The sequence below is a fragment of the Oncorhynchus masou genome, chromosome 27 (genome assembly GCF_036934945.1).
Source record: "Oncorhynchus masou masou isolate Uvic2021 chromosome 27, UVic_Omas_1.1, whole genome shotgun sequence".
Lineage (NCBI taxonomy): Eukaryota > Metazoa > Chordata > Actinopteri > Salmoniformes > Salmonidae > Oncorhynchus > Oncorhynchus masou.
This window is the reverse complement of record NC_088238.1, coordinates 15,112,785-15,137,984: the sequence shown is the minus strand read 5'-3', so window position 1 is coordinate 15,137,984 and position 25,200 is coordinate 15,112,785. Positions and strand designations below refer to the sequence as shown.

At 43.7% G+C, this 25,200-nt stretch overlaps 1 protein-coding gene across 1 annotated transcript in view; it reads left to right on the top strand.

Moving 5' to 3' along the window:
* Window positions 1-21,488, top strand: part of LOC135516593 (putative uncharacterized protein DDB_G0271982) — a 115,374-nt gene extending 93,886 nt beyond the window's left edge. Inside the window, exons 6-8 of the mRNA XM_064940939.1 lie at window positions 16,852-16,921; window positions 21,183-21,263; window positions 21,479-21,488. Of these exons, the coding sequence (XP_064797011.1) occupies window positions 16,852-16,921; window positions 21,183-21,263; window positions 21,479-21,488 (161 nt within the window). The remainder of the gene's footprint in view (window positions 1-16,851; window positions 16,922-21,182; window positions 21,264-21,478) is intronic.
* Window positions 21,489-25,200: the final 3,712 nt, after the last annotated feature.

Here is a 25,200-nt window from a genome sequence, read left to right as displayed (position 1 = left end):
ACATATCTCCCTGGCATATTACATAATTTATGCAGCAACATACAAAACATTTTTGGACTCCCCTTGTTGTGCGGTGCTCACTTGAACAGGAAGGTGGCGCAGCGGTCCTTCGTGGGCAAATTTGGTCATCAAACTTGTAACTCTATAGCAGCACCCAAGGGGCTTGAATTTTCAAGCTCTACCCGTAGATTTTGCAGTGATTTAGTGTCCCCGTGAGTGACAGAACATTAAGCCAATCACAGCACAACTAGAGAATGTTGTGTTGTGTCGTGGCTTTGCTGGCATGCATCTGGAAAAATAAAATAGGGGAGTTTGCCCCACCAATAGAATATAATGGTTTGAAACCTTGAACGTTTTACTACATATTGTGAGGCATGTCTTGCCTTGCTTCAAAGTTGCCAAAATCCAACCAAACGTGCAGACAATTTTTTTATGTAGACTTCCATGTGCCATTGCAACCAGTAGCCTATTTCTCTCATGTTCTATTGTTTTTCAAAGCAACTTTCTTTCATTGTCCAGTAGCCAAAGACACAATCCTGTTATATTATCAACCCAGGCTGGTTGCCTTTAGATCTCCCCTCTTTCCACATTTCTAACGGATATTTTCATCTCTGCCTCATGAAACCGCATGCATGTGTGGTGTGCTTTTGACTGTTTTCCGCTAATTGCGTTATGGAGGGAACATTCGCGCATAGCTTACTGCGTTTATAATGTGAAGAAAAAATATATAATGATCCATCCCTAACAATCTGTTGCATGAACATCATTGCTTTTTAACGTTTTTGGGGATGTATCCTAGGCCTACTGGTTGTATGACTTTGGGATCTATCGTCCCACAACGGCCCCAGTCTGTTTAGAATAGGCTATTTCTTTCTCACACAGAACGACAAGCTGACCATTATAATAGGTGAACTTTTCCACTATGGGGGATAGTAGACTAACATAGGCAAGTGAGTCAAGTGATCCATTGCTGGTCTTGTTTGCTGAGGAAAAGTAAATATCTTCAAAGTGCACATCAGAATTCGGTAAGAAGGACGCACGCCGTTGCATCCTGGATCATGTTCTCTTAAGATGAATAATCATAAAAGAAATGTGATTTCTGTCGTTCTGAACTCCGTGGGTAAACATCCTAATCAGGTTAGCACCGCACCCAATGCATGTCCGGTAATTTAAAATGCTGCCGGTCAAAAACCCTGACACACACACCTCATCTGAAACTCCTCAGCCAAATAACCAAACATCCCTCTAATGTCCAATAGGGAGGTGATATATTTATTAAATGGATTTAATTTGAATGAATAAACATTGTCTGGCCCTGCTAGACGGTTGACTCAACCTATCCAGACAGATAGTCTTCATTTAACAAGGTAGATGGATGACAGTAAGGTTTACAGAGAGCGTTGTGTCAACCAGTCAGCCATTTCTCTCTAGCACATCTTTCCATAGAGCCTTCAGAATGAGAGCTTCCCAAGTGACACCCTATAACCGATGTATTGCACCCAGCCAGGTGCACCTCTAACAAGGACGCTGTATAGCCTTCTATAATTACTCCTCAGGGATAGAAGAGAAACCAATGAGAAACATTTCATTGAAACACAGCCATGACTCAGCCTTTTCCAACATCAATAACATTTTAATAGGATCATGGCTACCCAAATGGCACTCTTGACTAGGGCCCATAGGGAATGGGGTGCCATTTGGGACAAACAGCATCTCTTACTGGTGAGACTGACGTTGCAAATTTGATTTGCAGTTGTAGGCACCCTGATCGCCCTCTGACCTCTAACATCTGACCCTGTTAGAACTCTTGCCAGGACCTAGGGGGACCTGGCAAGAGGTCAGCAGGAAGTAGTCAGCGTAAACACATTTAAAAAGAGCACGCTACATTAAAATCAGTTACAATGATCAATGACATGTTCTGCTATAAGAGCTTTACACTCAGACAGCATACTGCATGTAGCTTACTGACTAGCCTTTTATAGGACTAATATAATGTAGCTTACTGACTAGCCTTTTATAGGACTAATATAATGTAGCTTACTGACTAGCCTTTTGTAGGACTAATATAATGTAGCTTACTGACTAGCCTTTTATAGGACTAATATAATGTAGTTTACTGACTAGCCTTTTATAGGACTAATATAATGTAGCTTACTGACTAGCCTTTTATAGGACTAATATAATAGGACTAATATAATGTACTTACTGACTAGCCTTTTATAGGACTAATATAATGTAGCTTACTGACTTGCCTTTTATAGGACTAATATAATGTAGCCTACTGACTAGCCTTTTATAGGACTTTATAGGACTAGCCTTTTATATAATGTAGACTACTGACTAGCCTTTTATAGGACTAATATAATGTAGCTTACTGACTAGCCTTTTATAGGACTAATATAATGTAGCTTACTGACTAGCCTTTTATAGGACTAATATAATGACTAATATAATGTAACTTACTGACTAGCCTTTTATAGGACTAATATAATAGCTTATGACTAGCCTTTTATACTAATATAATGTAGACTACTAGCCTTTTATAGGACTAATATAATGTAGACTACTGACTAGCCTTTTATAGGACTAATATAATGTACTTACTGACTAGCCTTTTATAGGACTAATATAATGTAGCTTACTGACTAGCCTTTTATAGGACTGACTAGCCTTTTATAGGACTAATATAATGTAGACTACTGACTAGCCTTTTATAGGACTAATATAATGTAGCCTTTTATAGGACTAATACTGACTAGCCTTTTATAGGACTAATATAATGTAGCTTACTGACTAGCCTTTTATAGGACTAATATAATGTAGACTACTGACTAGCCTTTTATAGGACTAATATAATGTAGCTTACTGACTAGCCTTTTATAGGACTAATATAATGTAGCTTACTGACATGCCTTTTATAGGACTAATATAATGTAGCTTACTGACTAGCCTTTTATAGGACTAATATAATGTAGACTACTGACTAGCCTTTTATAGGACTAATATAATGTAGCTTACTGACTAGCCTTTTATAGGACTAGCTTACTGACTAGCCTTTTATAGGACTAATATAATGTAGCTTACTGACTAGCCTTTTATAGGACTAATATAATGACTAGCATGTAGACTACTGACTAGCCTTTTATAGGACTAATATAATGTAGACTTACTGACTAGCCTTTTATAGGACTAATATAATGTAGCTTACTGACTAGCCTTTTATAGGACTAATGTAGCCTTTTACTGACTAGCTTACTGACTTTTTATAGGACTAATAATGTAGCTTACTGACTAGCCTTTTATAGGACTAATGTAGCTACTGACTAGCCTTTTATAGGACTAATATAATGTAGCTTACTGACTAGCCTTTTATAGGACTAATATAAGTACTACTGACTAGCCTTTTATAGGACTAATATAATGTAGACTACTGACTAGCCTTTTATTATGTAGACTAGCCTTTTATAGGATAATGTTACTGACTAGCCTTTTATAGGACTAATATAATGTAGACTACTGACTAGCCTTTTATAGGACTAATATAATGTAGCTTACTGACTAGCCTTTTATAGGACTAATATAATGTAGCTTACTGACTAGCCTTTTATAGGACTAATATAATGTAGCTTACTGACTAGCTACTGACTAGCCTTTTATAGGACTAATATAATGTAGCTTACTGACTAGCCTTTTATAGGACTAATATAATGTAGACTACTGACTAGCCTTTTATAGGACTAATATAATGTAGCTTACTGACTAGACTTTTATAGGACTAATATAATGTAGACTATTGACTAGCCTTTTATAGGACTAGCATGTAGACTACTGACTAGCCTTTTATAGGACTAATATAATGTAGCTTACTGACTAGCCTTTTATAGGACTAATATAATGTAGACTACTGACTAGCCTTTTATAGGACTAGCATGTAGACTACTGACTAGCCTTTTATAGGACTAGCATGTAGACTACTGACTAGCCTTTTATAGGACTAATATAATGTAGCTTACTGACTAGCCTTTTATAGGACTAATGTAGACTACTGACTAGCCTTTTATAGGACTAATATAATGTAGCTTACTGACTTGCCTTTTATAGGACTAATGTATACTGACTAGCCTTTTATAGGACTAGCATGTAGACTACTGACTAGCCTTTTATAGGACTAATATAATAATGAGACATCAATACTGACTAGCCTTTTATAGGACTAATATAATGTAGCTTACTGACATGCCTTTTATAGGACTAATATAATGTAGCTTACTGACTAGCCTTTTATAGGACTAATGATAATGTAGCAATACTGACTAGCCTTTTATAGGACTAATATAATGTAGCTTACTGACTAGCCTTTTTTATAGGACTAATATAATGTAGCTTACTGACTAGCCTTTTATAGGACTAACATAATGTAGCTTACTGACTAGCCTTTTATAGGACTAATATAATGTAGCTTACTGAAGCCTTTTACTAGGACATAATGTAGCTTACTGACTTGCCTTTTATAGGACTAGCATGTAGACTACTGACTAGCCTTTTATAGGACTAGCATGTAGACTACTGACTAGCCCTTTTAGTGAGGACGTTTGGTGATACGTGATAAAACATCAATATTACCCAGTCCCTTAGTGAGGACATTTGATAATACATGATAAGACATCAATATTACCCAGTCCCTTAGTGAGGACATTTGATAATACATGATAAGACATCAATATTACCCAGTCCCTTATTGAGGACATTTGATAATACATCAATATTACCCAGTCCCTTGTTGAGGACATGATGGTATGTGATCAGTAAATGGGCCGAAAATAAGTGATTGTGCTGATCTTGCGTGACCTCACTCACTCACTTTAACACACACACACACACACACTGGGTCTTTCTCCGTCCACACCATCCACACTCATCACAGAAGAAAGCCACTGTGGTCAGCACCTCTGGATTTAATGCTTGCTGCTAAACCACAGCTCACTTTAATCTCAGATCCACGTCACACAGACAGACCACACACACCACACACAGACTAGCACGGACATCCCAATTCAGCCATTATTTTAGGACAAACTTCTCCAAAAGAGGGCAAGATATAGGCCCAGTCCTAAAAATCAACAAATAAACTCCTAGATATAGGCCCAGTTCCAAATAAACTTCCTAGATATAGGCCCAGTTACAAATCAACTCCTAGATATAGGACCAGTCCCAAATCAACTCCTAGATATTGGCCCAGTCTCAAATCAACTTCTAGATATAGGCCCAGTCCGAAATCAACTCGATATAGGCCCAGTTCCAAATCAACTCCTAGATATGGGCCCAGTTCCAATTCAGCCATTATTTTAGGACAAGCTTCTCCAAAAGAGGGCAAGATATAGGCCCAGTCCCAAATCAACCCGATATAGGCCCAGATCCAAATCAACTCCTAGATATAGGCCCAGTCCCAAATCAACTCGATATAGGCCCAGTCCCAAATCAGCTCCTAGATATAGGCCCAGTCCCAAATCAACTCCTAGATATAGGCCCAGTTGCAAATCAACTCCTAGATATAGGCCCTGTTCCAATTCAGCCATTATTTTAGGACAAGCTTCTCCAAAAAGGGCAAGATATAGGTCCAGTTACAAATCAACTCCTAGATATAGGACCAGTCCCAAATCAACTCTAGATATTGGCCCAGTTCTCAAATCAACTTCTAGATATAGGCCCAGTTCTAAATCAACTCGATAAGGCCCAGTTCCAAATCAACTAGATATAGGCCCAGATCCAAATCAACTCCTAGATATAGGCCCAGTCCCAAATCAACTCAATATGGACCAGTCCCAAATCAACTCCTAGATATTGGCCCAGTCTCAAATCAACTTCACAAAAGATAGTTAGAAGTGTAGATATAGGCCCAGTCCGAAATCAAGGTAACCTAATCGATAAGGCCCAGTTCCAAATCAACTCCTAGATATGGGCCCAGTTCCAATTCAGCCATTATTTTAGGACAAGCTTCTCCAAAAGAGGGCAAGATATAGGTCCAGTTACAAATCAACTCAGAGATATAGGCCCAGTTACAAATCAACTCCTAGATATAGGACCAGTCCCAAATCAACTCCTAGATATTGGCCCAGTCTCAAATCAACTTCTAGATATAGGCCCAGTTCTAAATCAACTCGATATAGGCCCAGTTCCAAATCAACTCCTAGATATAGGCCCAATCCCAAATCAACTCCTAGATATGGGCCCAGTTCCAAATCAACTCGATATAGGCCCAGTTGCAAATCAAATCCTAGATATAGGCCCTGTTCCAATTCAGCCATTATTTTAGGACAAGCTTCTCCAAAAAGATAGGCCCAGTCCAAGATATAGGCCCAGTCCCAAATCAGCTCCTAGATATAGGCCCAGTCCCAAATCAACTCGATATAGGCCCAGTTCCAAATCAACTCCTAGATATAATCCCAATCCCAAATCAACTCCTAGCTCCCAGCCCATTTCCCCTGATAGATCTGAAAAGATTGGATGGGTATATGCAACAGGGTTAAAGTGATGTAGGGGCTAGGGATTGAATTGGGATTGTGTTTCTGAGTGGCGCAGCGGTCTAAGGCACTGCATCTCAGTGCTTGAGGCGTCACTACAGAATCCAAGCTGTATCACAACCGGCCGTGATTGGGAGTCCCATAGGGTGGCGCACAATTGGCCCAGCTTTGGCCGGTGTAGGCCGTCATTGTAAATAAGAATGTGTTCTTTAACTAACTTGGCTAGTTAAATAAAGGTTAAATCAAATTTAAATAAAAACAAGTTATTTAAGGGTTCTTTAAACAGCACGTCAAATTTTTGAATGGTCTCTTTGTCCTGTTGTCTAAAGGAGAACTCACCAGACCCATTGTCAGTTTGCACAGTAAGCAAGCAGCCTTTTCATTTGCCGTTAGTTCGTTTGTTGTCGGAGCTTTGTAGTTACCAGCCGGAGTTTTGTAGTTACCAGCCGTACGTCATTTTTGCCCGTTTCTAAATGTAGAATCGGTTTGCAAGTTTCGACCGGCACTCTGTTCAGAGGTGCTGATTACTCTCGGCCGGTGGACGCTCAACAATCCTAGCGGTCTGTCCGTGCCTTTAGTGTGTGTGTGTGTGTGAACTGTCTGTCTGCACAATAAGGCAGGCAAGATAGCAGTGAATAGGCTTTGAGTAGCCTGATTACCCAAGAGCCTCTCCTTCAAGCCTAAACTCATATCTCTCTTTTTCTCTCTCTCTCCCCTTTCTCTGGGTTTTGGTAATGAGATGGTGTTCGTGGCATAACCAATTTCCTTTTTGAAGATGGAGGAGACAAACCCTAGAGTCTCACTGAGTGTGCCCCGACCCAACCCTAGTGCCCTAGACCATATATTGGTAATAGGAAGGGTCCTTCTAAGTGCACTTGGGGCCACTTATCGACCTTGTCTCCATGGAGATGAGCTTGTTCAGTTTGTTCTGAGGATGTGTGGAGCCTGGAGGAGCCTCTCAAGGGCCCCTCTCCAGTCTGTCATCTTTTCATCCCACGACATTGTCCTCGGATCTCCACAAAACAAGACATGTTGTTGAAAACATCCATATATATGACATAGCATGTTTTTTTCAAACCCAACAGCAACTTTTGATTCTGCTTGTGAGACGATCAATCTTGTAATAATCATTCTATTTCATAGGCCTAATACATATTGTAATTGTTGACAACCCTCAATAGTAGCTCTTGATTGTGCTGCGTATGTTGAGGTGGTTGTGGTAGGAGATCTCAGGAGACATATCATATGCCCTTATGTCTAATAGAATTGGTAGTCTGTGAATCGTCTTCAGTATTTTATATTCATGGTATTTATGGTTATGAGAGCAGTCGTGGCCAAAAGAACACAAATATTAATTGCCAAAAAGTTTGCTGCTTCAGTGTCTTTAGATATTTTTGTCAGATGTTAAGATGGAATACTGATGTAAAATTACAAGTGTCAAAGGCTTTTATTGATAATTACAAGAAGTTGATGCAAAGAGTCAATATTTGCAGTGTTGACCCTTCTTTTTCAAGACCTCTGCAATCTGCCCTGGCATGCTGTCAATTAACTTCTGGGCCACATCCTGACTGATGGCAGCCCATTCTTGCATAATCAATGCTTGGAGTTTGTCAGAATTTGTGGGTTTTTGTTTGTCCACCCACCTCTTGAGGATTGACCACAAGTTCTCAATGGGATTAAGGTCTGGGGAGTTTCCTTGCCATGGACCCAAAATATTGATGGTTTGTTCCCCGAGCCACTTAGTTATCACTTTTGCCTTATGGCAAGGTGCTCCATCATGCTGGAAAAGGCATTGTTCGTCACCAAACTGTTCCTGGATGGTTGGGAGGAGTTGCTCTCAGAGGATGTGTTGGTACCATTCTTTATTCATGGCTGTGAGTGAGACCACTCCCTTGGCTGAGAAGCAACCCCACACATAAATGGTCTCAGGATGCTTTACTGTTGGCATGACACAGGACTGATGTCTTCTCCAGACAAGCTTTTTTCCAGATGCCCCAAACAATCGGAAAGGGGATTCATCAGAGAAAATGACTTTACCCCAGTCCTCAGCAGTCCAATCCCTGTACCTTTTGCAGAATCAGTCTGTTCCTGCTGTTTTTCCTGGAGAGAAGTGGCTTCTTTGCTGCCATCCTCCAAAAGTCTTCGCCTCACTGTGCGTGCAGATGCACTCACACCTGCCTACTGCCATTCCTGAGCAGCTCTGTACTGGTGGTGCCCCGATCCCGCAGCTGAATCAACTTTAGGAGACGGTTCTGGCGCTTGCTGGACTTTCTTGGGCGCCCTGAAGCCTTCTTCACAACAATTGAACCGCTCGTCTTGAAGTTCTTGATCCGAAAAATTGTTGATTTAGGTGCATTCTTACTGGCAGCAATATCCTTGCCTGTGAAGCCCTTTTTGTGCAAAGCAATGATGACGGCAAGCGTTTCCTTGCAGGTAACCATGATTGACAGAGGAAGAAGATTCCAGGCACCACCCTCCTTTTGATGCTTCCAGTCTGTTTTTCAAACTCAATCAGCATGACAGAGTGATCTCCAGCCTTGTCCTCGCCAGCACTCACATCTGTGTTAACGAGAGAATCGCTGACATGATGTCAGCTGGTCCTTTTGTGGCAGGGCTGAAATGCAGTGGAAATGTTTTTGGGGGATTCAGTTCATTTGCATGGCAAATGCATGTTTATTGTTTACTCCATGTGTAACTCTGTGTTGCTGTATGTTCACACTGCTATGCTTTATCTTGGCCAGGTCGCAGTTTTAATGAAAACTTGTTCTCAACTAGCCTACCTGGTTAAATAAAGGTGAAATAAAATACATTAAATAAAAGAGGGACTTTGCAATTAATTGCAATTCATCTGATCACTCTTCATAACATTCTGGAGTATATGCAAATTGCCATCATACAAACTGAGGCAGCAGACTTTGTGAAAATTAATATTTGTGTCATTCTCAACTTTTGGCAACAACTGTAGAATCCATACCAGAGCATTGGCCTCTGATGCTCAACGTGTCCCTTCTCCACTTGTTAATGACGTAAGGTGCGTTTTACAGCGGGCATTAATTTGACACAGATAAAGACAGGGGCCCTGTCTCTGTTTGTTTTATAGCAGGAGAGCTGCTTCGTGCTGGAGCCAGCCGAATGATTTGGAGCTTGTTACCACACTGATTTATCCTTGTAATACAGCGGTGGAAAGATCAGAACGAGCAGTAAATCTCTCCTCGTAAATTGTAATATATAGCATTGAGCGGTAGCTGTGATAACCTGCTGCTTTCCAGCCCGGGACTACAGTAGGCTATGAATGATTATCTACACCGCTGCCGTCCATCTTTTAAAGCTTTAGAATTTCTCACTAATGGACCTTATCACAGAGTAACGGGTTGACTACTTAATAATCCCCTTAGTTTGAAGTTTGTCAACCGGAAGGCATTTAGCGATAAATCCCTGAAGAGGACCTGTCAAGTTCGACAGAATCTGTTAATGTCAGATCTCAGATCAGATGTTGACGTTGATCTATGCACTGTTTGGATCCAGGCTGGTTGTTTGAGCAGCTTAACCTTGGATATCTCTCATAGTTGTCTCTTAATGGCTGCAGTGAGTACAGCAGATTGAGAACGTCCTCTCTGACTCAGTGGCAATGTTCCTCCTGTTAGTGTTCTGGCTATCTGCTTTGGCACACACAAGGTCCTATTTCTCTCTCTCTCTCTCTCTCTGTGTGTGTGTGTGTGTGTGTGTGTGTGTGTGTGTGTGTGTGTGTGTGTGTGTGTGTGTGTGTGTGTGTGTGGTTGGCACCAGGGGGCTGTGTCAATCACAGCTCATTTTCTATCAGATGTTGTCAATCTCACACCAGTGAATCAGAAACAACACTTTAAGACAGCTGTCATACTGATCTGCTTTTCAGACTGCTGAGATCGAGGATGCATCCCTACTCCCTATATAGTGCACTGCATTTTACCACAGTCATATGGGCCATAAAGACAATTTGGGACGCAATCCTAATGATTTATTCACAAGCTCCCTTGCTGTGCAACATGCAGGTGATTGAACTCACACATGTGGTGAACACAGTTGAACTTCCCCTACTTTCATCTTAGTGGGAGCATTAGTGGGAACCTGGATTAGAATTAGTGGGCTATAAGGTTCTATTATCAGGGCCAGGTGTTTAGCCCCTGACAGAGAAATCCCATGTCATCTCTGAAAGTGCCGTAACTTTCCAAATGCCAATGTATCTTGTGGACTTGGTGAAGCCTGTCTCCTGTGGGCGTCATGTCGCTGTGTACCATCTGCATCCTAAAATCCGGTACCCTGTATATAGTGTGTAGGGAATAGGGTGTGATTTGGGACTTAGCCTGGCTATCTGACTCATAAAACCAAACTAGGGCTGGGAACTGACCTCACGATACAATGTTATCACTATACCAAATATCTCCTACATCTGCACATTGATCTGGTACTGGTACTCCCTGTGTATAGCTCCACATTGATCTGGTACTCCCTGTGTATAGCTCCTCATTGATCTGGTACTGGTACTGGTAGCTCCACATTGATCTGGTACTCCCTGTGTATAGCTCCTCATTGATCTGGTACTCCCTGTGTATAGCTCCACATTGATCTGGTACTGGTACTCCCTGTGTATAGCTCCACATTGATCTGGTACTCCCTGTGTATAGCTCCACATTGATCTGGTACTCCCTGTGTATAGCTCCACATTGATCTGGTACTCCCTGTGTATAGCTCCACATTGATCTGGTACTGGTACTCCCTGTGTATAGCTCCACATTGATCTGGTACTGGTACTCCCTGTGTATAGCTCCACATTGATCTGGTACTCCCTGTGTATAGCTCCTCATTGATCTGGTACTCCCTGTGTATAGCTCCACATTGATCTGGTACTGGTACCCTGTGTATAGCTCCACATTGATCTGGTACTGGTACTCCCTGTGTATAGCTCCACATTGATCTGGTACTCCCTGTGTATAGCTCCACATTGATCTGGTACTCCCTGTATATAGCTCCACATTGATCTGGTACTGGTACTCCCTGTATATAGCTCCACATTGATCTGGTACTCCCTGTGTATAGCTCCACATTGATCTGGTACTGGTACTCCCTGTGTATAGCTCCACATTGATCTGGTACTCCCTGTGTATAGCTCCTCATTGATCTGGTACTCCCTGTATATAGCCCCACATTGATCTGGTACTGGTACTCCCTGTATATAGCTCCACATTGATCTGGTACTCCCTGTGTATAGCTCCACATTGATCTGGTACTGTGTATAGCTCCACATTGATCTGGTACTCCCTGTGTATAGCTCCACATTGATCTGGTACTCCCTGTGTATAGATCCACATTGATCTGGTACTCCCTGTGTATAGCTCCACATTGATCTGGTACTCCCTGTATATAGCTCCTCATTGATCTGGTACTCCCTGTATATAGCTCCACATTGATCTGGTACTCCCTGTATATAGCTCCACATTGATCTGGTACTCCCTGTATATAGCTCCACATTGATCTGGTACTCCCTGTATATAGCTCCACATTGATCTGGTACTCCCTGTATATAGCTCCACATTGATCTGGTACTCCCTGTATATAGCTCCTCATTGATCTGGTACTGGTACTACCTGTATATAGCTCCACATAGATCTGGTACTGGTACTCCCTGTATATAACTCCTCATTGATCTGGTACTGGTACTACCTGTATATAACTCCACATTGATCTGGTACTGGTACTCCCTGTATATAGCCCCACATTGATCTGGTACTGGTACTCCCTGTATATAACTCCTCATTGATCTGGTACTGGTACTACCTGTATATAACTCCTCATTGATCTGGTACTGGTACTCCCTGTATATAGCCCCACATTGATCTGGTACTGGTACTCCCTGTATATAGCTCCACATTGATCTGGTACTGGTACTCCCTGTATATAGCTCCACATTGATCTGGTACTGGTACTCCCTGTGGCAACACCCATCCGTAGCACGCGCTCCAGCAGGTGTATCTCACTGATCATCCCTAAAGCCAACACCTCATTCGGCCGCCTTTCGTTCCAGTACTCTGCTGCCTGTGACTGGAACGAATTGCAAAAATCGCTGAAGTTGGAGACCTTTATCTCCCTCACCAACTTCAAACATCAGCTATCTGAGCAGCTAACCGATCGCTGCAGCTGTACATAATCTATTGGTAAATAGCCCACCCATTTTCACCTACCTCATCCCCACAGTTTTTATTTATTTACTTTTCTGCTCTTTTGCACACCAATATCTCTACCTGTACATGATCATTTATCAATCCAGTGTTAATCTGCAATATTGTAATTATTCGCCTACCTCCTCATGCCTTTTGCACACATTGTATATAGACTCCCTTTTTTTCTACTGTGTTATTGACTTGTTAATTGTTTACTCCACGTGTAACTCTGTGTTGTCTGTTCACACTGCTATGCTTTATCTTGGCCAGGTCGCAGTTGTAAATGAGAACTTGTTCTCAACTAGCCTACCTGGTTAAATAAAGGTGAAATAAATAAAATATAACTCCTCATTGATGGTACTGGTACTCCTGTATATAACTCCTCATTGATCTGGTACTCCCTGTATATAACTCCTCATTGATCTGGTACTGGTACTTCCTGTATATAACTCCTCATTGATCTGGTACTGGTACTCCCTGTATATAACTCCTCATTGATCTGGTACTGGTACTCCCTGTATATAACTCCTCATTGATCTGGTACTGGTACTCCCTGTATATAACTCCTCATTGATCTGGTACTGGTACTCCTGTATATAACTCCTCATTGATCTGGTACTGGTACTTCCTGTATATAACTCCTCATTGATCTGGTACTGGTACTACCTGTATATAACTCCTCATTGATACTGGTACTCCCTGTGTGTAGCTCCATTCTTGTGTATTTCTTTATGATTATCATTTTTTAACTCTGCATCTTCGGGAAAGGTTCGTAAGCAAGTATTTCACTATAAAGTCTACACCAATTGTATTTGGTGCATTTGATTTGATACTTATGTGCAAATACACTACTGGTCAAAGGTTCGAGAACACCTACTTATGCAAGGGTTTTTCTTTATTTTATTGTTTTCTACATCGTAGAGTAATAGTGAAGACATCAAAACTATGAAATAACACAAAGAATCATGTAGTAACCAAAAAAGTGTTAAATATAAAATGTATTTTGATTTGTTTGAGATTCTTCAAAGTAGCCACCCTTTGCCTTGATGACAGCATTGCATACTCTTGGCATTCTCTCAACCAGCTTCATAAGGTAATCACCTGGAATGCATTTCAATTAACAGGTGTGCCTTCTTAAAATATCATTTGTGTAATGTATTTCCTTTTTAATGCGTTTCAGCCAATCAGTTGTGTCGTGACAAGGTAGGGGGGTATACAGAAGACAGCCCTATTTGCTATAAGACCAAGTCCATATTATGGCAAGAACAGCTCAAATAAGCGAAGAGAAATGACAGTCCAGCATTACTTTAAGATATGAAGGTCAGTTAATACGGGACATTTCAAGAACTTTGTCAGTTTCTTCAAGTGCCGTCTCAAAAACCATCAAGCGCTATGATGAAACTGGCTCTCATGAGGACCGCCATAGGAATGATCGACACGGAGTTACCTCTGCTGCAGAGGATAAGTTCATTAGAGTTACCAGCCTAAGAAATTGCACCCCAAATAAATATAACAGACAAATCTCAACATCAACTGTTCAGAGGAGAATGTGTGAATCAGGCATTCATGATCGAATTGCTGCAAAGAAACCACTACTAAAGGACACCAATAATAAGAAGAGACTTGCTTGGGCCAAGAAACATTAGCAATGGACATTAGAACGGTGGAAATTTGTCCTTTGGTCTGATGAGTCCAAATTGGAGATTTTTGGTTCCAACCGCTATGTCTTTGTGAGATTCAGTGTGGATGAATGGATGATCTCTGCATGTGAATTTCCCAACGTAAAGCATTAAGAAGGAGGTGTTATGTTGTGGGGATACGCCATCCCATCTGGTTTGCGCGTAGTGGGACTATCATTTGTTTTTCAACAGGACAATGACTCAACACACCTTCAGGCTGGTTAAGGGCAATTTTACCAAGAAGGAGAGTGATGGAGGGCTGTATCAGATGACCTGGCCTCCACAATCCCCGACCTCAAACAAATTAAGATAGTTTGGAATTGGGATTAGTGCTCAGCATATGTGGGAATTTCTTCAAGACTGTTGGAAAAACATTCCAGGTGAAGCTGGTTGAGAGAATGCCAAGAGTGTGGCTATTTGAAGAATCTCAAAAATAAAATATATTTTGATTTGTTTAACCATTTTTTGGTTACTACATGATTCTATGTGTTATTTCATAGTTTTGATGTCTTTACTATTATTCTACAATGTAGAAAATAGTTTAAAAAAATAAGAAAAACCCATGAATGAGTAGGTGTTCTAAAACTTTTGACCGGTAGTGTACATGTATTGTGATTTTATATATGTGATTCGATACTGTGATTTTCCATCGATTTGATATTCCAAACATATTTCTCACCTTATGTCTGCTGCAGAAACAAAAGAGAGCATGAGAAAATGAGTTTTGATTGGTCAGGGAAATGAAAGTACTGAAAACATGTTGGCTCACTATTTCAAAAGAAGATGGAGAACAAGCTATAGGATGAAAAAAACTCTTCCTACAGTAGCGCTACTTTGAGTCAAATTTTGATGTATCATCCAAAATAATATTGTAATATGTAACTATACATTTTGTCCCACATCACTAATCCAAATGATATTATCAGTCTATAACTGTGTGCCTCTGTGTCTGTCCTTCCTGACTCTGCGCTCATTACAAAATGGGCTGTGAGGATGGAGGCACTGGCCATTAAATATTCAGAGGGACTGGAGCCTTCTGGTAAAGAGCAGGGCTTGTACACAGGGGACTGCTCTGGAGCCTTCTGGTAAAGAGCAGGGCTTGTACACAGGGGACCACTCTGGAGCCTTCTGGTAAAGAGCAGAGCCTGTACACAGGGGACTGCTCTGGAGCCTTCTGGTAAAGAGCAGGGCCTGTACACAGGGGACTGCTCTGGAGCCTTCTGGTAAAGGGGACTGCTGGGCTTGTACACAGGGGACACAGGGGACTGCTCTGGAGCCTTCTGGTAAAGAGCAGAGCCTGTACACAGGGGACTGCTCTGGACAGGGGACTGCTCTGGAGCCTTCTGGTAAAGAGCAGAGCCTGTACACAGGGGACTGGAGCCTTCTGGTAAAGAGCAGGGCTTGTACACAGGGGACTGCTCTGGAGCCTTCTGGTAAAGAGCAGGGCTTGTACACAGGGGACTGCTCTGGAGCCTTCTGGTAAAGAGCAGGGCCTGTACACAGGGGACTGCTCTGGAGCCTTCTGGTAAAGAGCAGAGCCTGTACACAGGGGACTGCTCTGGAGCCTTCTGGTAAAGAGCAGGGCTTGTACACAGAGCCTGTACACAGGGGACTGCTCTGGAGCCTTCTGGTAAAGAGCAGGGCTTGTACACAGGGGACTGCTCTGGAGCCTTCTGGTAAAAGAGCATGGGGACTGGAGCCTTCTGGTGCTTGTACACAGGGGACTGCTCTGGAGCCTTCTGGTAAAGAGCAGGGCTTGTACACAGGGGACTGCTCACAGGGGACTGCTCTGGAGCCTTCTGGTAAAGAGAGGGCTTGCAGGGGACTGCTCTGGAGCCTTCTGGTAAAGAGCAGGGCTTGTACACAGGGGACTGCTCTGGAGCCTTCTGGTAAAGAGCAGGGCTTGTACACAGGGGACTGCTCTGGAGCCTTCTGGTAAAGAGCAGGGCTTGTACACAGGGGACTGCTCTGGAGCCTTCTGGTAAAGAAGGGCTTGTACACAGGAGGACTGCTCAGCTGTGGTGTACACAGGGGGCTTGGAGCTGGTAAAGAGTACTGTACACAGGGGACTGCTCTGGAGTCTGACCTTGCTGAGCCTTCTGGTAAAGAGCAGGGCTTGTACACAGGGGTGGCTCTGGCCTTCTGGTAAAGAGCTGAGTTTACACAGGGACTGCTCTGGAGCCTTCTAGGGGGACCGCTCAGGGGACTGCTCTGGAGCCTTCTGGGTACAAAGACAGATTACACAGGGGATCAGTTTCTCCTTACACAGGGGACCCCAATCCGAACCTTAACTATTAGTGGGTAAAATGCTAAGGGGACTGACCCAAGGTCAGCTTGTACACAGGGGACTGCTCAGGAGCCTTCTGGTAAAGAGCAGGGCCTACACAGGGGATGCTCAGTGCCCTCAGGCTTGTACACATGGGGGCCGTTTGGGCTGATTGGTTTCTCTCTTTTCAGGTTTCGACCGGGGAAAGAAGATTCCCTGCCTCCGAAAGAGGACTCGTCTCACTCCATATCCAAGAGCAAGGTAGGGTCCTAAAATACACCCCAGACTTCCTCTCCTCTCACAGCTCTTTCTCCTTTCTCTCTTTACAGGATGTACAAGGTCAGAAAACACCCATCCACTCACTCTGAAGCAGAAACCTTTGAAATCGACTTTATTTCTTTGGCCAAAGTCCCCAACCATTAAAGCATCATGCTTTACCATCAACTCTTTATGAGCAAGTAGGAGAGTAGATGAGAGTAGGAAGGAGGGTGCTGATGAAACCCATTTCAGTGTGTAAGACATAGTCCTAATGAGACCAGAGATTAAGAGAGTTACTGTAAAAGAACAAGCCAACAACTTCAACCTCGCCACGGCTGTGAGCTTCATTCATTGTTAATCACATGTACATCAAACCATCATCCAACACAGAAACCCAACCATTCCAGGCCTCTCTCAACAGCACCCACTGTTCAACTTCCAGTGAGAACTAAGTCCTAGGGTTGCAAAATTCTGGTTACTTTCCCAAACATCCAAGGTTCTATAGAAATCCTGGTTGGTGGATTCCATTGAATAGGAGAGAGAAAGAGAGGGGAGTGTGCTGAAATAGCAGTGGGCTGGATTTGAACCCACGCTACAATGGTATATTTGTTCTATAGGCAGCGGCTGTTCTGTTTTTCCAATAATAAAACAGTGACAGCATAAATATATACATAAATACCAGTCCTCTCCTCTTTACTCCAGTCCTCTGCACTTTACTCCAGTCCTCTCCTCTTTACTCCAGTCCTCTCCTCTTTACTCCGGTCCTCTCCTCTTTACTCCAGTCCTCTCCTCTCCTCTTTACTCCACTCCTCTCCTCTTTACTCCAGTCCTCTCCTCTTTACTCCAGTCCTCTCCTCTTTACTCCAGTCCTCTCCTCTTTACTCCAGTCCTCTGCTCTTTACTCCAGTCCTCTGCTCTTTACTCCAGTCCTCTCCTCTTTACTCCAGTCCTCTCCTCTTTACTCCAGTCCTCTCCTCTTTACTCCAGTCCTCTCCTCTTTACTCCAGTCCTCTCCTCTTTACTCCAGTCCTCTCCTCTTTACTCCAGTCCTCTCCTCTTTACTCCAGTCCTCTCCTCTTTACTCCAGTCCTCTCCTCTTTACTCCAGTCCTCTCCTCTTTACTCCAGTCCTCTCCTCTTTACTCCAGTCCTCTCCTCTTTACTCCAGTCCTCTGCTCTTTACTCCAGTCCTCTGCTCTTTTACTCCAGTCCTCTCCTCTTTACTCCAGTCCTCTCCTCTTTACTCCAGTCCTCTCCTCTTTACTCCAGTCCTCTCCTCTTTACTCCGGTCCTCTCCTCTTTACTCCGGTCCTCTCCTCTTTACTCCAGTCCTCTCCTCTTTACTCCAGTCCTCTCCTCTTTACTCCAGTCCTCTCCTCTTTACTCCAGTCCTCTCCTCTTTACTCCAGTCCTCTCCTCTTTACTCCAGTCCTCTCCTCTTTACTCCAGTCCTCTGCTCTTTACTCCAGTCCTCTCCTCTTTACTCCAGTCCTCTCCTCTTTACTCCAGTCCTCTCCTCTTTACTCCAGTCCTCTCCTCTTTACTCCAGTCCTCTCCTCTTTACTCCAGTCCTCTCCTCTTTACTCCAGTCCTCTCCTCTTTACTCCAGTCTTCTCCTCTCCTCTTTACTCCAGTCCTCTCCTCTTTACTCCAGTCCTCTCCTCTTTACTCCAGTCCTCTCCTCTTTACTCCAGTCCTCTCCTCTTTACTCCAGTCCTCTCCTCTTTACTCCAGTCCTCTGCTCTTTACTCCAGTCCTCTCCTCTTTACTCCAGTCCTCTCCTCTTTACTCCAGTCCTCTCCTCTTTACTCCAGTCCTCTCCTCTCTTTACTCCAGTCCTCTGCTCTTTACTCCAGTCCTCTGCTCTTTACTCCAGTCCTCTGCTCTTTACTCCAGTCCTCTCCTCTTTACTCCAGTCCTCTCCTCTTTACTCCAGTCCTCTCCTCTTTACTCCAGTCCTCTCCTCTTTACTCCGGTCCTCTCCTCTTTACTCCAGTCTTCTCCTCTCCTCTTTACTCCAGTCCTCTCCTCTTTACTCCGGTCCTCTCCTCTTTACTCCAGTCCTCTCCTCTTTACTCCAGTCCTCTCCTCTTTACTCCAGTCCTCTCCTCTTTACTCCAGTCCTCTCCTCTTTACTCCAGTCCTCTGCTCTTTACTCCAGTCCTCTGCTCTTTACTCCAGTCCTCTCCTCTTTACTCCAGTCCTCTCCTCTTTACTCCAGTCCTCTCCTCTTTACTCCAGTCCTCTCCTCTTTACTCCAGTCCTCTCCTCTTTACTCCAGTCCTCTCCTCTTTACTCCAGTCCTCTCCTCTTTACTCCAGTCCTCTCCTCTTTACTCCAGTCCTCTCCTCTTTACTCCAGTCCTCTCCTCTTTACTCCAGTCCTCTCCTCTTTACTCCAGTCCTCTCCTCTTTACTCCAGTCCTCTCCTCTTTACTCCAGTCCTCTCCTCTTTACTCCAGTCCTCTGCTCCTTTACTCCAGTCCTCTACTGCTCTTTACTCCAGTCCTCTGCTCTTTACTCCAGTCCTCTCCTCTTTACTCCAGTCCTCTCCTCTTTACTCCAGTCCTCTCCTCTTTACTCCAGTCCTCTCCTCTCCTCTTTACTCCAGTCCTCTCCTCTTTACTCCAGTCCTCTCCTCTTTACTCCAGTCCTCTCCTCTTTACTCCAGTCCTCTCCTCTTTACTCCAGTCCTCTCCTCTTTACTCCAGTCCTCTCCTCTTTACTCCAGTCCTCTCCTCTTTACTCCAGTCCTCTCCTCTTTACTCCAGTCCTCTCCTCTTTACTCCAGTCCTCTCCTCTTTACTCCAGTCCTCTCCTCTTTACTCCAGTCCTCTGCTCTTTACTCCAGTCCTCTCCTCTTTACTCCAGTCCTCTCCTCTTTACTCCAGTCTTCTCCTCTCCTCTTTACTCCAGTCCTCTCCTCTGCTCTCCTCCCTCCCCCTCTCCTCTACCTACCATTTTTTTCTGAGCCGTTAAGTGGCCCTGCCTCATGAAGCTCTCCCCCTGCTATCTCTGTCTACTCTCTGCTAATGGAACTCTATTAGGCCCTGGCTTCAGCTAAAAGTCATGCCTGTGTTGAATCCAGCCCCTTGGTTAGCGTTAGCCAAGCTAGCGCAGGACTAAACAAAGGGCTTGACAGGCTGAGCAGGGCATAAGGTAAGGCCCACAGCGTTGTTCGTGGTAGCCTCAACTGAGACTGCTATTACTATTGCAGGACTTCCATTGGGGACTGTTATCATGGTGGTATCGGAGGCCTGTTGTTGTCTTCCAGGTGTCAGGAAACTCTCAAGGCTCCTTTATTGACATTCACTTCAGAAGCCAAAAAGCCAAGTGTACCTCCAGACACCAGATGAGTGTGTGTGTACCTCCAGACACCAGATGAGTGTGTGTACCTCCATACACCAGATGAGTGTGTGTGTACCTCCAGACACCAGATGAGTGTGTGTGTACCTCCAGACACCAGATGAGTGTGTGTGTACCTCCAGACACCAGATGAGTGTGTGTGTACCTCCAGACACCAGATGAGTGTGTGTTTACCTCCAGACACCAGATGAGTGTGTGTGCCTCCAGACACCAGATGAGTGTGTGTGTACCTCCAGACACCAGATGAGTGTGTGTGTACCTCCAGACACCAGATGAGTGTGTGTGTACCTCCATACACCAGATGAGTGTGTGTGTACCTCCATACACCAGATGAGTGTGTGTGTACCTCCAGACACCAGATGAGTGTGTGTGTACCTCCATACACCAGATGAGTGTGTGTGTACCTCCAGACACCAGATGAGTGTGTGTGTACCTCCAGACACCAGATGAGTGTGTGTGTACCTCCATACACCAGATGAGTGTGTGTGTGTACCTGGTATGATCGGGTAAATCAATCTGACTGGTGCTAAAGTTTGAGTGGTGCCCAGACAACTCTAATACAGCAGTCTATTGGATGGGATTAATGATTTCCCAGGGACTCAAAGTGCTTTACATAGTAAGAGGGGTAACTCACCTCATCCAACCGCCAATGTGTAGCACCCACCCACCTCATTTTGAGCCAGACAGCTCCCCAGTTTGGGCCAGACAGATCCCCAGTTTGGGCCAGACAGCTCCCCAGTTCGGGCCAGACAGCTCCCCACATGCTCATCACATCCAGTAATACAGTAAGACTTCTGTCCTAGTGTCACCAGATGGAAACTGTTTGTCTCAGGTTAGAAGGGCACTAGTGAGCCATTCCCAGCTGACTATACGCTCACTTCCTCCTCCATGTCTCCACAGTCAGAGTCCAAGCTCTACAATGGCTCCGACAAGGATGTCTCGTCGTCCGGTAACAAGCTCACCAAGAAGGAGTCGCTCAAGGTAAGTAGGGAGACTTACAGCAGAGACCAGCCTCAGGATGGTCTTATAGTAAGTAGCTTGTCAGAACGGCCCTGTTTCTGTTGCGTGAGGCAGCTTGATGTAGAAGTACAACCCCTGAACAGGACTCTAAGGGAGACACTGTAGCGTGATGTTTGTGTGTGGCCCCTGCAGGAGGGGAAACACTGTAGCGTGATGTTTATGTGTGGCCCCTGCAGGTACAGCTAGGGGAAATGCTGTAGCGTGATGTTTGTGTGTGGCCCCTGCAGGTACAGCTAGGGGAGACACTGTAGAGTGATGTTTATGTGTGGCCCCTGCAGGTACAGCTAGGGGAAATGCTGTAGCGTGATGTTTGTGTGTGGCCCCTGCAGGTACAGCTAAGAGGGGAGACACTGTAGAGTGATGTTTATGTGTGGCCCCCTGCAGGTACAGCTAGGGGAAATACTGTAGCGTGATATTTGTGTGTGGCCCTGCAGGTACAGCTGGGGAGACATGTAGCATGATGCTTGTGTGGCCCCTGCAGGTACAGCTAGGGGAAACACTGTAGCGTGATGTTTGTGTGTGGCTAGGGGAGACACTGCAGGTGGCCCCTGCAGGTACAGGGGAGACACTGTAGCGTGATGATGATTTGTGTGTGGCCCCTGCAGGTACAGCTAGGGGAGACACTGTAGCGTGATGTTTATGTGTGGCCCCTGCAGGTACAGCTAGGGGAAACACTGTAGCGTGATGTTTGTGTGTGGCCCCTGCAGGTACAGCTAGGGGAAACACTGTAGCGTGATGTTTGTGTGTGGCCCCTGCAGGTACAGCTAGGGAAACACTGTAGCGTGATGTTTATGTGTGGCCCCTGCAGGTACAGCTAGGGGAAACACTGTAGCGTGATGTTTGTGTGTGGCGCCTGCAGGTACAGCTAGGGGAGACACTGTAGAGTGATGTTTGTGTGTGGCCCTGCAGGTACAGCTAGGGGAGACACTGAGCGTGATGTTTATGTGTGGCCCCTGCAAGGGGAGACAAGCGTGACCGTACAGAAGGAGGAGAAGAAGAGAGCCACCAAGGAGCTCCTCAGCACCATCACAGACCCCTCTGTTATTGTCATGGCTGACTGGCTCAAGGTTCGACTTGCCCTGTTCTTGTTTCTGGACTGTACACAATGTGGGCCATGTGCTGCAATTACTTGAATATTACTTTACATGCAACAAACTATAAAGCCATAAGAATCTGCTATAAACATGAAGTTTCTCCAGAATTTTCACAAGTGCCCTTGTTGATAGAAGTTTCCAACAAAATAAATATATATCTGAACATAGTTTATTAGACATGATGATATTTGTGGTATTTTATGTCTTGAGTGTGTGTTTGGCCACGTGTCTGCTCCTCAGATCCGGGGTACTCTGAAGAGCTGGACCAAGCTGTGGTGTGCTGAAGCCGGGGTTCTTCTCATCTACAAGACCCATAAGAACGGCCAGTGGGTGGGCACGGTGCTGCTCAACGCCTGCGAGCTCATCGAGAGACCCTCAAGAAGGACGGCTTCTGTTTCAAACTCTTCCACCCGCTGGAGCAGTCCATCTGGGCAGTCAAGGTAATAAAAATAGTACATTTATTTTATATAGAGCTTTTCATTAGAACAGCGTTTCAAGGTGATCTGTTGGGCGATGGCTTCCACAACTTCAGATAATAATGATGATAAGATGGAGAGCGATAGAGTTTCTAGTCAGACCTGCACAATGGCCTTTAGGTAAGGGAGACATACTTTCATTTAATGGAGTGGTATGTGCACATCTGTAAAAGCCCCTTGTCCCAAATGCTGGATCAGACAGGATAATGTAGAACAAAAACATAAATCTGTCTGCACAGTGGTATAATACTGCCTAAGTCCATTTTTGTTCAGACATTAACTGATGAACCTGAGTAGCGCTCTCTTTAGCTCATCCACTCCCTACGCCATGGCCTTTCTGCTATCTTCACTTGTGAACATTCAATCACTTTCTCTTGATCCTGATTCCATCCCTTTTACAGCTACCCGAGTTTGTATCCTGTTGCCGAGTTTGTATCCTGTTTGTATCCTGTTGCTAAGCAACCGTGTTTTGTTTGTCCAAACAAAACCAGTCTTTCAAAAGTTGCTGGCTCACATCTAAATTCTCCAACTAAATACATACTGCAATTCCAACCACAAAACGTCTTAGTACAACAACTTGTCTAGCGTACAGCTAAATGTTTGTTTTTGACTTTGTTCTAAATTCATATTCTATTTTTGAGGCTCACGTGTTTTCATGGAAAATGTTAATGTTATTTCCAACCACCAATAGAGGGGTTGGTTGGTTAGAAACAAAAGGGTCACCTGCACAACTATGGGGCAAACAGACGGGTTGGATTAGATTGTTGACCACATGTTAACTATATTTCAGCTCCAGTGTTTATTGAGAACAAATACATTTGCATAACGAGCACTTGTCTCTCATATATATTGTTAAAGTTGTTGTTTAGCTAGATAGCACATTTGTGCCTTATTAGCATTACCATGAAATCAGTGAAATACCTCAAAACAAGATATGGTATCAAGAAATAAGCTGAAACGAGCCAGTTATAGTCACATGGTAGCCAGTTATAGCCACATGGTAGCTTCTTGTCATTGAAGCTCGCTATTTGACCTTCCAGAATCTCAACATCTCACAGACTTCTGCCCCATTGAAGCGTGCACATTGTTTACCGTGACGTTGTCAACTAACCCGTCTATGAACACCTCTGCTGTAAATGCAGCGCATATTGAACGTTGAGATGGCCGAAAGGCCAATGTCTTTGGCAATGACAAGGAGTCCAACGTTCGCTAAAGAGACTGGTGCTCAAGACTATTCAATTACCACAAGATTAAACCTTTTGATTAGCCAAGCGCTCCATCCTTCACATCCGGGTCAAAGTTCTGCTTCTTTCATTTCAATTAAATACAATTCAACATTTAATTTTTCCCCCTTTTCCTCCCCTGTCAATAAGAATGTTAACATAATGATGCACACAATTAACATTTAAATAGTCTAGCTGAAGGTTCTTCACATTTCAAATAATAATCGCTGCATGGTTTACCTGCTTTATCACTAGGTTCCTCTCTGTGTGAAATTGTCCCAGTGTAAATCAGTTAGAGTGACAGCACTGTTCCATCTACCATGTAAATATGTAGTGAGGGTAGTAGTGACAGTGTAACGACACCCCCCTCAACCAGGGATCATCCACTAGATTCAGCCATGGGATGCTTTTATCATTGTTGAGCGACTGGTCGCGAAGGTCGGAACATAATTACTCATAATTAGTAGACTGCAAATTGACCGCAAGAAGCCCAAACAGATATAATATTTAACTAAAACATCATAATTTCAAACCTTGCTTACATTTGCTTACGATCACATCTCTATATTATACTTGAGAACAGATTTCCTAAATAAAAATCAATTGGAGCTGATTTCCATTATTTTATGTCCAATAATAAAGAATATCTAAAATTTTAACTTTTTCAAAATGTTTGGGAGGCCAAATAAAACCACCCGCTGGCCCCAGTTGGGGAACCCTGCCCTAAACCTTTTGTCTTTAGTACGCACGATATGTCACACCCTTACCACTGTAAAATGGACTATGGGTTTATCACAAATGGCGTCAATGGGCCCTAGTCCAAAGGTAATGCACTTAATAGGAATATCAAATCATATTTTATTTGTCACATGCGCCGAATACAACAGGTGTTGACCTTAACATGAAATGCTTACTTCCAGAATATTTACATAATAAGAACCAGAGTATGGTGCCATTAGGATGCATGCACGCCATATGAATGACCCTCCAACCAATCAATAAAGGGGTTGTTAAACAAAGCACCCTCCTATTGGTGAGGACAAACTGGACATCAGTGTTGTCAAAGGGACTTGCCAACAGGACCCATTCTTTCACCCTAGGGGAA